Source organism: Lepisma saccharinum, chromosome 22 (genome assembly GCF_977018435.1).
Source record: "Lepisma saccharinum chromosome 22, izLepSacc3.1, whole genome shotgun sequence".
In the NCBI taxonomy this organism is placed as follows: Eukaryota; Metazoa; Arthropoda; class Insecta; order Zygentoma; family Lepismatidae; genus Lepisma; species Lepisma saccharinum.
In genome coordinates this window covers 37,998,636-38,011,512 of record NC_139250.1, presented here as the reverse complement: position 1 = coordinate 38,011,512, position 12,877 = coordinate 37,998,636, and the positions used below count along the sequence as shown (strand labels likewise).

General features: G+C 35.0%; 1 protein-coding gene across 2 annotated transcripts; it reads right to left on the bottom strand.

Annotated features, from left to right (window-relative positions):
* Positions 1 to 286: 286 nt before the first annotated feature.
* Positions 287 to 11,268, bottom strand: LOC146004766 (uncharacterized). 2 transcript variants are annotated; one of them, XM_083143749.1, is made up of 6 exons: positions 11,233 to 11,268; positions 4,889 to 5,057; positions 3,805 to 4,040; positions 3,008 to 3,207; positions 1,934 to 2,093; positions 287 to 422 (listed from the first exon to the last, which is right to left on the bottom strand). In XM_083143749.1, the coding sequence occupies exons 2-6, from the start codon at positions 5,044 to 5,046 to the stop codon at positions 340 to 342; spliced, it is 837 nt and encodes a 278-aa protein (XP_082999875.1). In that variant the 5' UTR covers positions 5,047 to 5,057; positions 11,233 to 11,268; the 3' UTR covers positions 287 to 339. The 2 variants fall into 2 exon arrangements, with proteins under 2 accessions (XP_082999875.1, XP_082999874.1); XM_083143748.1 differs by lacking the exon at positions 11,233 to 11,268 and adding an exon at positions 5,460 to 6,519.
* Between the last annotated feature and the right edge of the window lie 1,609 nt (positions 11,269 to 12,877).

Sequence of the window (12,877 nt, the reverse complement as noted above, 5' to 3'; positions counted from 1 at the left end):
TTTTTTGAGCTCCCATCACATAGCTCCAATGGGTATGCATACCTCACATTAAGAATCCCTGTCACAGGGATAGTTATCAACCATACAGGGATTTAACAAGAGATGTTCCTGCACACCTCTACAATTAGTGTAGATGTATCTCATTTGCACAATCATTGAAGGGAAATGGATGCGAATTGTAAAAAAAAATCTTTCAATTTGTTAAATATTTATTTACAAATCGCTCTTGCCTTTAAATGCTATTCGTCAAGATACAATCTGGTTATATGATATATAATAAAATAACAAAAAAAAAAAAAAAATGCAGTTCCCATTGCAAGCATGGTTTCAATGTTGAGTCTAATTTCTCATCCTTGCAGGTGCAAAACGAAGCCAGTCTCCCATGCCTTTGTTGAATTCGACTTCAGTTATTTCTAAAGATTCTGAAATATAGAACGATTGAATTAAAAAGTGCACAAAGAATAAAAGTCGGTCATTTGAAAAATAATCACAAAACCTTATTGAAATTTTCATAATCACAGCATGTACATCAACTAAGTCAAAGAGTTAACAATAAAAGCACACACAAGTTAAAATGAAACCATAACGTTTCGTCCTCGTCCAAGGGGACATCATCAGGTGAGGTGAGGTTAAAAGTATTTTAGCGTATGTGCTTTTATTGTTTATAAAAAAAAAAGGGAAAGTGTTCCCCTGTGCATAGCACCATACCATGAAGGCGTATAGGGGGTGTGGGGGTAACGCCCCACTTTCTTGATCCGGTCGTGAGTGGGGGTGATGTGATCAGCATCACGTCCCTGACCGCCTTTACCCCCCAGGGTTTCCCCCAGGTACCCATGTTATTCGACGCTGGGTGGGCACCGGGGCCGCTTCCACCGTTATAAAAGTTCCCGGATTTGAACCGGCCGGGGATCGAACCCGTGACCTTGAGCATGGTAGTCTACGCGTTACCGACTGAGCCACCGCGGCCACCAATTTTATTGTTAATTTTATTTTTAATTCAAGATGCCACGGATACACTGTTGTTGTTGAAACAAGGTAAGAACATGATATTTCCTGCATGTGGCGCATTCCAAATTGTAAGCATAAGTCAAAGAGCTTTGGTGTGTCGAAAATATGTATTTTTCATAAATGTTTCAAAATGGTGAGCACTTCATAAAAGTATTCACATCTTGTGGTTCATTTTGAAGCAAAGTTTAAAAGGTTAAAACAGTTTCATGATAAAAGGCATTGAAAAGGAAAAGCACATTAAAAGACACTTTGTCGATTCAGAGCTTCACCCCTATTGGGCGTGTTGCTATGTCGTCAACAAAGTCACCCAATTTTCGACACCACAAGTAAGTATACAGATCTTCGATTTAATTAATTGTTTTTATATTACCAAAATTAACTTTTTCTCACATAAAAGACTTCATTTTAAAATATATCACGAGTTGAATTATGTGCTCAGTTACAAGTATAAATTATATCTTAAATATTATTTCTTAAAAAACACTGACAGCATAATTTATATCATCTATCCAGATAAAAAAAAATCACTGGTGACTGGGTTTCCCACCTTCAAAGGAAGAAATTCCAGTACATTGTATCCTTTTACAATTTAAAAATGTACAAATTGTGAACGCAAAAAGAAGAAATTGAGGGTGAAATACAGTCCTTACCTCCACAACTGAAGACGCTTTGGTTTTCATATGCTTTAAAGTGCTCGAAAATCACAAAATCAATCACTTCTTTGAAATTTAATGCTGATATAAAAAAAAATTCCACTATGCAGTCATTGAATGTGGTGTTAAAATATACTGTCTACTTGTGTAAAATCTTGCCGTGAAAGTTTAAAGCATTTTAGAAATTTCAGCACTTAATTTTTTGATGCGTCTAAAAATTACTAAGGACACAATCAATACAAATTCAAGTATCTAAAAATTCCCTAACATACCAAACACACATCTGCATAGTCCCAGGGAACTGAAGCTTCTCTTCCCCTTTCTTCCCGTGAACGAGAATGCACTGGCTACCTGGTTGGTTAGACATTTCTTCATAATTCGCTGAAGTGTTTCAGCTGAACACTTCCCACCAATTCTTTTGAAATGTGAAATCTGAAAATAAAATTAAAATTGTTTTCAGAGAAAGATTAATATTGATAAAAATTACTTTGAGCAAAAGGTACACATCCTGACATTTAATTACTAGAGGCATGCAAATTTCGTTTTTGACGAAAACACGAAATATGAAATAACATGCTGTAATGTTCATTTTTTATGTTTCTGAAAGGTGTGAGGCGCATTTTTCTACCCTGTTTCGTCACAAAATAATGCGAAATGAACTGCAAAATGCGAAATATACTCTTAAACATGAAATTTACTGTTTATATACCGACGCGACACTTTCTGAAGTCTGAAGTATCCTGTGAGTTATGCAATTCACGGAAAATTGATTCATTCTGCTGTAAATATTTGAGAAGCAAAAATGGACCGCTTTACGCAGGAATAAACTTAATACTCTGGTACCTACATAAATGTGCTATTAGAATGGATAAGTTTATTTTGTGTAATAAGTGCAGTTTTTAAATCAAATTTAGGATTATATTCACAATTTTAAAACCAAAATGTCATTTTATATAGCACTTTTGATGTGATCATTCACCGCTATAACACCAAAATTTTATTTTATTTACCGCTTTTGAACCCAAAATCGACTGTTTCTGTACCGAAATTTTCCTTTTTTATTTACCAAAAATATGTGCCTCTATTAATTACACAAAAAGGGCATTTATAATTATTGTAATAGATTAATTCTCTCCAGCTTCTTGTTGTAGTAGTAGCTACTGCTTTTAGGTTAATCAAGTCAAAGTGGCAGAAATGCCCTATCGTGACAGCTAATGAATTCCGAACCAAAATTTATGTGTATCACAGTATGATTTGTAAGGTTTTTATACCCAATATATACATTACACACACGTCATTCAATTTGACCTCACATATTTCAAATATGACATTTATGATTTACTTACCAAAACTTCCTTATTTTCCTCCGATTTTAAGAAATCTTCCACAATATTCAATTCCTCTTCACTTTTAATTGGGAGAGCAAATGGAAGTGCACTTGAACGAGTGGAAGCACTCTGCGGATTTCCATTTGCTGCTGTATGCTTTAGTGTTTGGACTTCTTGTGTTAACACATTAAGCTTTTTCAAAATTTCTCTGTGAAATTCTGAAAGTACAAGAAATACATAATTATGACAACAAAAGAAATACAAGTACAAAGTTTGACAAAAAGAAATGAAAAGAATCTGCATAGCATCAATGCCTTTACCTTTCTATAATATTGTTAAAAGAAAACCTGACTAATTAATTGAATTGAATTAATATTAACAAAGCTGAAAATGTCATTGTATATGGACACAGGTTCAGGATTTGTCCTAACATTTTCATCATGGTTTAGAATACTAGATTGAATTTTTGAAATTCTGGATTCCAAACAGACTATTCCATTTTTCATCACATCTTTATTAATAAAAATAAGGTTCTTCCTTAATAAATAACCAAGGCAGAATGCATTCTATAATGTGCAATGGAAGCAGCCTGAAAATAATACAACAGTGAAATGTAAATTACATAACACTTATTTCATGAGCCTCCCCGATAGCATAGTGGCTAATGCTATTACACTGTATTCAAGGGGTTTTGGGTTCAATTCCCCACAGTGGTCTGGAATCCACTTTAAACTGTAGGTTCAGTCCCCATTAGCCACTATTGAAGACAATATGCATTAAATTAGTTTTAAGTGAAACTTTACCATTGGCCTTACCAGTATTTAACAGCAGAAGTTCTTGCAAAGTTAGTTTAGATGCATCTACATCTTCGAGATTTCTTGGTCTTCCTACCATGGCAGCGGGACTCGGAAATGTTTCTTCTTGCATTATAGAGGGAACTGTTGGTGTTCTTTTTGTAGATGCATCTACATTTGTGTAATTATCCAACACAGCTGGAGGTGTTGGTGCCCTCTGTAATGCTGATGTGGAAAACACCACATTACATTCTTTCCTAAAAATAAAGGTACAATTTCACATCAAAAGGTGAGCCATTCAATATATATTTTTAAGTTATGACTTTATACATTTATAGCCTAATAGCTTGCAGGCAAGTTCAAATATTTTGGAAGTGTGTGTTATGTTTTTTAGACATTATAATTTTGAAAAGAACAAAACTGAAAATAGGTGGTAATTTGAATTTAATAAATGTAGATGATAAATACAACTGTGAAAAGTAACAGTTGTCTGTGAGCCAACTTTAGTAATATCAAAAATATTTATAACTCATGCAAGAAAAGTTCCTATGCAAAATATTTCAGAAAAATTACTTTCCCTTGAAAAGGAAACCATATCCCATAGTTGAAGTAAAGTTTGCAGGTTACTGAAAAATTTGGTTGAACAGGCACATAATAACACATGTAGGTCTCTTTTTGTGTGACCTAATTCATGAATGAGCTTTGGAGGTATAGAATAAATATATATAATAATAATAATAATAATAAAATAGCCTGCGATAAGGCCCAGAGGGACCGTGCACCTGCCATTCGACTGCTGGTCTGCCTCCCACGGTCCTCCCATGTCGTGGAGTTCTACAACCAGAAGTGGGGTGTCGAGTGGCCAGCTCAATGACCCGCAGCCATTGTAGTAGGCTTCAGAGGCCAACATTACGCTATTTATTCATAGGTTCCCAATTTCCTCACGATGGTAGGTTGCAACCGGTCCTATACAAATGGGCCGAAACCGTTCTCAAGGAGACTGCAGCCAGGGCCCAGAGCTGAATGTCTTTGGCCACTCGCCCATGGAGGAGAACTATAGTGTATATATGCAATAGAGTAACTAATATATAAAAGGAAAATGTACCTGACTTTTGGCCTAATTTGTTCATCATCTGAAGATGAACCTGGAGATTCTGACCAAAAGGGCTTCCTTATGGTTCTCTTCTTGGGGAGCCCATTTTCAGTGGAACAACTGCTAAGGTTGGAAGTATCCTCTGCTGTCCTTGATTTATGTACAGCCATGTTGTACTCCTCTGAAAGTATTAAAAGATGAATTCCATACACAAAGAGGATTTCATAATTTTGAATGAAAGTATAAAAAATATTGACCCCCCTTAATTTACTTTATCCTCTATTTGTGTAACTAAATTTTCAGATCTCAATGATTTCATGCCTATGCCACTGGAGTTTTGGTCAAAATTTCAATACAATTTTATATACCATTATTTTTTTTTTATTAGTTAAGAGACTTAAAATTAAAATAAAACACAAGGCTGTAATGGAAATTTAACAAAAGAACACTAAATTTTCTATTTCAAGGTCAAAATTTTAAACCACATTTAAAAATATAGAGATTATAATGTTTCTTTTTATTCTGCAGGCATATCCCATATATTTAAGTTACTGTAATAAGAAAAAAATATACTTTATCTTACCATCAGAGCCTAAAATCCGAATATTATGGGCCATGAATGTACTGTTTGCTTCAGCCATTGTCTTTATAAGTTTTGTCACGTTTTTTGTAGTTGATGGGGGCCAATAACACTCCTTCAGGGATTTCAACCAACATTCAGGGACTACCTGCACTGTATTCTCTTCTTCAAAAAGTACTATGTAGTACATTTTCCTGACTCTGGAAAAAATTTGGAGCTCTCGTCATGAGTTTATGCACATCCAACAAACTTTATTTTATCTCAGCAGGTTTAAAAGTCTCACTTTTAACAAGAATGAAAATGAAATACCATACATCCAGTTGCAGATTACTTATTGTTAAGGATTTGTATTGTTACAAAACCTGTTTAAACTCCAGAAAAAAGAAAAAGTTGAACCAACTGCAACCTACTGCCTAAATGGAAGTAATCTGTATGTATCTGCTTGGCTCATTGGTAACTTGACACACTTATTTTTAACAGATGTGAAGGGTATCACAAGAACAGTCCTTGAGATGTTTGCAGCTAAACAATCACCAAAATATGAAATAGAGTCCACTGGATAGTTATATACACTACTGCAAGTTTTAAATTTCTGTACACACACATATATGGTTGATGGATTACAGTTCCTGCTTTCACATCTGCTGATTATGTTTACTATTATGCCATACGTATTGTCGACAAACACACAGCAATTGTCTTTGTTTGTTACATTTAACTGTAAATGCAATTTGGAGTCAAACAAATTTCGATATTGATAATAGGAGCAGTATTCTGCAGGTAATGGACCATCGTTATGCTGTCTTGTCAGCTGGATATGACTCTGTTCATCTACCAAAGTGTTCAATGGTGAATGAAGATTTTGAACTTTAGATTTTGTTAGTATTTCCTGTTCTTTCAGTCTATTCGCAACTTGTTCCAATGGACGATGCGGAGAACGTACAAGCTTTTTCAGTTTACCCAGGTAAGATTCATATTTAAAGGCTGATATTCTGTTAATGCCTCCATGAAATTTGACGTCTTCTGCTAAATGCAATAAGCAATGAACATTATACACTGCAATGTCCTTTCCATATAAAATGATAGCATTTTTAACGAAGATCTTCAGCAACTCAGATGCAAAGTTCATCAAATCACTTGATCTGTTTTGCACTAAAATTGACATGGCTACATGCAACATCAAAAAATGTTCATAGTGGGTTTCTTTCAATACACCTTTTAATGCTGTAGGTCCTATGTACAATAGAAATTGGTGGAATTCCGTAGCTTTCCACCTATCAAGATGAGCCAAGCTTCTTGGCTTTCTTCCAAATTCTGATGGAAATGTCGTGCCACATTCTTCCAAATATGAAGATACTTCTTGTACTTGATGAAATGATAGCTTGTATGTTGCAGGTTTCCCTTTCACCCACAAGCAAAGGAACTTCCTCATAACTCCCAGGCACACCAGGTGCATGTAATCCAAGGGGAAATTCTGTATCAAGTCTAACTGCGATAAAGCACAAAGTGGTGATATGGAAGTATGATGATCCTTCTGTGTCATGTTTATGAAACTTTCATTAGTCCTTAATGATAAATTTTCAACATTCAGAAAACAGACACGATTATTGTAGTAGGTACCTTTCTCTTCACACTTGTCACATGAATAGTAACCAGTATGCCCTTTGACGCATCTTAAAAAGCTTCTAGCAGGAGCATCACATATGAAAGCTCGTATGATTACTTTAATGTGCATATTGTTGTACAGAAACCCATTTTCTACAATTGATGATAATTCTTCTATGAATTTTGCTAAGTACTCTGACACAGGATGTGGCTTGCTGTTGCCAACAAACAGCGCAACAACGAATGGACTTTGTTCTTTGTCTTCGTCTATTGTGCACAGAATAGGCCAGAATTGTGTGCTGCTGCTCTTAGAGATTGGGATACCATCAATATTAAATGCAAGATGTAAATGTTCCTCACTGAAGTTTGATGGCAAGAGTGGCATTCTCAGAAGTAAATTTCGTTCAATGCCAAAGTATTGGAAGTTTCCATTTAATGCAGGTGTTACAGTAGGTTCTGCTCTTCTAATCTGTGGTGTACGCAAAAGTGTACGAGCATCTGAAGGCAAGTCATTATGGTACTTTTGCAGGATTTTTAAAAGTTTTGAGACATGAAGCAGGGGTACATTATTTTCCACCACCCACATTCGCAATAATTCTTCCAGCGGATGCATTGTATCATCAGATTTGTTATCCATGGTACTATATACTTCGTCATCATATTCAGAATCACTGCTCTCACTTTCCACTGAAATGTGAGTTTCAGCACCAATTGGATTTTGTGTAAAGGCATTGGGATTACTGCAGTCAGTGTTTGCACTTGGTAAAGAACTGGATGCTGATGAAAGTGGATAACTTATTGGTGAGATTTTTGATAACTGTATATTTACTGATGCTCTTTCATACAAGTTTTCCAAGTCTGTTTTGGCTATCTTTGCTGCCCTTCGAAATTTTAACCTCATTCCCGAGTTATCCTTACAAACTTGTTGGGCTTGTCGTTTTGTAGGACTCATGATTGCAAGCTGTACAAGGCAAAAGAGAAGAAAATAATTGGTCATACAGTCTTATCAACAGTTTCTGTACCATGCTCTCCTAGAGTCCTCGGTAACAGTTTCGTGTATCGGAAACACATTTCTTCATTTTTACAGAAGAAACTACTTACGGAAATGAGTTCGTCTAAGGTTTACAACATTCGTCAAGGTATTTTCTTTCATCGTGGAATATATTTGACCGGGAAATCTAGTATTTTTAAACAGAAATATCTCACCGACACACAATTGCCATCGTTTTCATTTGCCTCCCATACCTAAACCCAATGCAGCGTACATTTCATGACATACGCCCCTGTCAGTGTTCCCAACCCCTTTTTTTCACCATGCTTGCCTAACCTAACCTTATTGGAAATGATTCGTGGGGCTATACGTGAATGGCTCGTGGGGCTATCCATCAGCTACCCGTGCATAATGTACAATTTCCACCGGTGACGAACACGATAGTAGGTATTTTTCGGTGAAGAAGGTTGGAAACACTGCATGAGGCCGCCATATTGTGTGTTGCGGAAGAGAGGAAAGGAATCAAAGAAATCACCCTGTATGTGAAAAATTGTGTTTGTTTTCGTGTAAAAAGCATAATGGCACCTTGAACTATGCTCCGCAATACACAATTGGTAAGTACGAACCATGAGAAACACAAAATATCCGATTTTAATGTGTTTCCGATATACTAAACTGTTACTGAGTCCTCATCTTTGGAAGGTGTTTTTTTTTTCTATTTTATTTATTTATTTACATTTGAAAGAGAAATAAGAAATTAAATGAACACATTGTATACTGCATTTCCATGCATTTAAATAACTAAAATAATATGTCTAATGATACGCAAGTTCAATGACTGGCTTGTTCAGTGTCAAGAAATAAATATATTTCAGGCAGTTATCTGAAGATGGAAACCCATGTTTTCAAGTAATTAGGGAAAAAGTATACAACATTTACAGTTTATCCAAGCACTAAAATATCAGGGAAAAATACATGGTTTCGACATGTCAATTTTGCATCATGAACAAGAAAAATCATTACATTTGTGAAATATTAATTTTAAGAACATCTGGCCTGGGACTTTGATATTATCAGGGTGCAATGAAATTATAACATGGTGTGGTGCTTAGCACAGGGGAGCACTTTACCTTTTTTTTTTTTACCTCACAATTTTCTGTAATAAGAAAATTTAAAAATGTTTTCTCAGTGTATGCAATGTATACATTATTCCTATGTGCATCTTTTTGTACATCAAACTTATCTTTTTAGATTCGAAAAGTGAGAGGGAGATCATTACATGTGGAGCATTCCCATCTAAAAAAAAAGGGGTAAAAGGTAAAGTGCTCCCCTGTGCTTAGCACCACGCCATGAAGGTGTATAGGGGGTGTGGGGGTAACGCCCCACACTTTCTTGATCCGGTCATGAGTGGGGGTGTCAGCTGGAAAAGTTTTGAAACCACTGAAATACACATAGGTGTAATGAAACAAACATTATTCAAACAAGTTACTGTGTCACATGTACTCTATCCTGAATTGAAATGAATCCAATTTTAAAATTCCAGTGATATTTCCCTAGAAACAAACTTCTTAGTTGATAATGTCTCAAAAACATTAAATCTATGGAGGGAACAAAAAATTTCTGAAATGGACTGGAGGTGCATAATGGGCAGTACCAAAAAAAGTGTCATCTTATTCAATTTTCTATATGTCATCTAAATAAACTTTAAATGTTAAATTGACATTCTCAATGATTACAAAATAAATTGCAAGATTTCTTCACATTGTACATTTAGCAAACTTGACATAAGAAATCACTGTACTACGAATCTACAGTCCAGTCCTGGTTGTAAACATTATTCTTAAGAAAATTTTTATCACTTTACTTTGAATCTACAAACAAAACAATGCTGTAAATATTAAATTGAAGGTTTTGCATAATTGTGCATAGAGAAACTAAACTTGAATGCCTAACCTAACACGAAGGAACAACTATTGAAATATAATTGTTTACAATGATAATTTTTAGAGGTGCACAGAACCGCTTTTATGTGAAATGTTCTCAACTATATATTTTTAAAAAAGAGAGATTATAAAAAAATCGAACACGGCATTTGCCAAAAAACTATTATTCTTGACACATACCAAATTTTATGATATCTTCTCAACAATCTTATTTTTTAATAGACAGACACTGAACCTGGCTGCCTAACCTAACCAGGGAAAAATCGAAATTCACCTGTTTATCAACGATTATTTTCGCAAAAGCCTCAAAATAAAAACTAACATTTCATCTGACACACCGTACTTCAATAATCCTTGTAGACATGTTAATTTCAGTTTCTTTCCTTCATTGTTAGTAAAAATTCCTACTTGCAGGTATATTTCGGAACATCCGTATCTGCGTAAATACGAGTTTCCCCATTCTAAAACTTTTGGTGAGGCCTTAAAACAACAAAACCGTGACATCGGATAAAAAAGAAATTCCAGAAAATCAAGTGTTTAATCTGCCTGATCGTACCCCACATTTATTTGAAATTTTTGCCCTTGTTGATAGGTTATTCAGCCAGGTTCGGTCTCTCAGTATTAAATATATAAAACGTAAAAAAAATCATGATGAACAGATCACCACTTTTCTATATATATTTCGGAACGCCATAGGTTCGTAAATACGATTTTGATGGTACAAAAACCTTCGGACAATGTCTTATACGAGCTCAAACTATATAGCAAAAACAAAATTTCGCAAAAATACCTGGATGATACATCGCTACTGGTCCCCAAAAACACATTATTTTTATAGTACGCATTTGAAATTCGTAGAACCATTCCAGTAATTGCCTTATTGGTAATACTTATGGCAGTGAACACGCGGTCTTCAATTTCTTGCCTTTGTTGTTAGCTTAGGCAGTCAGTTAATTTCCTTTTGACCCCTCTTTGTATTAATTTTCCTTACAAACATAAAAATTTCCAAGATATTTTTAAGTGTACAAACTTACGGTTATATTTTTTTAACGTCGGTAGCTATGTGAAAACTGCTTGCAATACGTTGTTAGGCAGCCAGGTTCAGTCTCCCCTCTCTAAAAAAAAGTACGAACATAAACTATATCCAAAGAAAGAACAAAAACTATGACCAAAGTTATGAGGGCGCTGTGACAAGTACAAATGTAAGAAAACAGCATTAAAATAAATGTACACTCACCTCAATACTTAACTTCGATTACTGCTTCGAACAACTGTACACTTCACATACAAATTCAGATTAAGCAAAACACTCCGATCTGACGATTGTGGCGCTCATGGTGGCGACCCTCCAAACTAAAGCGCATTCAGCGGAATGTATTTTTGTAACGTTGTTTCAACGTTGGCACAACGTTGTTCCGCAACATACAACATTCATCATAAATACAACATTCATACAACGTTGTGGCAACGTTAGTGTGTTGACTGGGCAGGTTCCTCCCCTCACTAATTCATAATTTATTGAATGGAGATGGAAGTATACAGAATTTCTTTGCATTACCAATACAAGTGTGATTTTCCTCAGTGAAATGTACAGAAAACATACCTAAAAAATGACAAAAATATGCTGTCATACAATGAATTTGCTAAAAAATATGCCTTGGGGTTTTTTATGCATTTACATGACAAATGACAGCATCATCATAGCGTTCACAGAAGATAGGAAATTTAATTTGGTGTGGAGAAATAAGCTGGGATAAAAACATGACAAAAATCTGAGGCCTGTAAGGGGAAAAAAACCTGAACATATACTTACTGATTTCATAAAGGTGCTTTGTCAAAAATGAAAATTGTTACTTCTGGAAGTTTATGACAGCCACACAATCTTCATTGTGTACCTCAACCTATCTACTTACCATTCAAGTTAACATTTCTGGAGGTGTGAATATCCTTAGCTAGTTATATGCAATAGCTTATGGCAAGTTGTGAATATGCTTAACTAGATGGCACCTCCATTGCAGGAAGAACACAGTAATTGCATGACAAATAGTATGCTGTAACTTATTAATGCCTAACAGAACCAAGAAGTTACAGAACTGGAATTGTAAATTTACACAGAGATCCAAGTTCTGGAAATTATGGGAGTGCAATACAGAGTTTTTTTTGTTTTTTTTTTGAGACTCTGTGAGCATTGGCACATAATACCAAAGACATGTTTTTCCATTTCATAAATTTTCAGTCAATTATAATGTCTCTAACATGTAAATTTTGCATTCCTAGATGCTATTTAATGATTGGTACAACAACTATAATTTCTCAAAACTATTTATTCAGTGAAGTGTAATTTTCAGTCGTTACAGTACCGAGACAGTGATGTGAAAAGTTTTATGAATTATAATGGCAATCTTAGTGTAGGATTTCCCTTGCTCTTTGAGTGGATTGGAGTTTAAAGTCCACTTTTGTGCACAGATAGGCTAATTGGGACTGGACCTACAGTTTAAAGTAGGATCCAAACCTCTATGCCTCACCGGTTCTCAAACTTGGAACCCCTTGATTGCAAAGCAAATATGTTACAACTATGCCATCGGGGAAGAACCCCTACCATTTGAAGTAGATGATGTAACAAAAATTATTGTGGATGCCGTATGCAAATGGAAATATAACATAAAAAGGTAAAAAAAAAAATAATAAAAAGTCTCTCAAGAGATTGAAAATGAAATCTGGAGTCCCCTTGATGTTGAGGTAATTAAGATTTGACTAATCTATTAATGGGGAGACTGTTCAAAGTAGTCCTCCCATTAATGACTATTGCAATATTGTTGTACGAGAACCAGATGGACCTAACTTAAATTTATGTAATTTTCACGAGTGATTATGTCTGAATA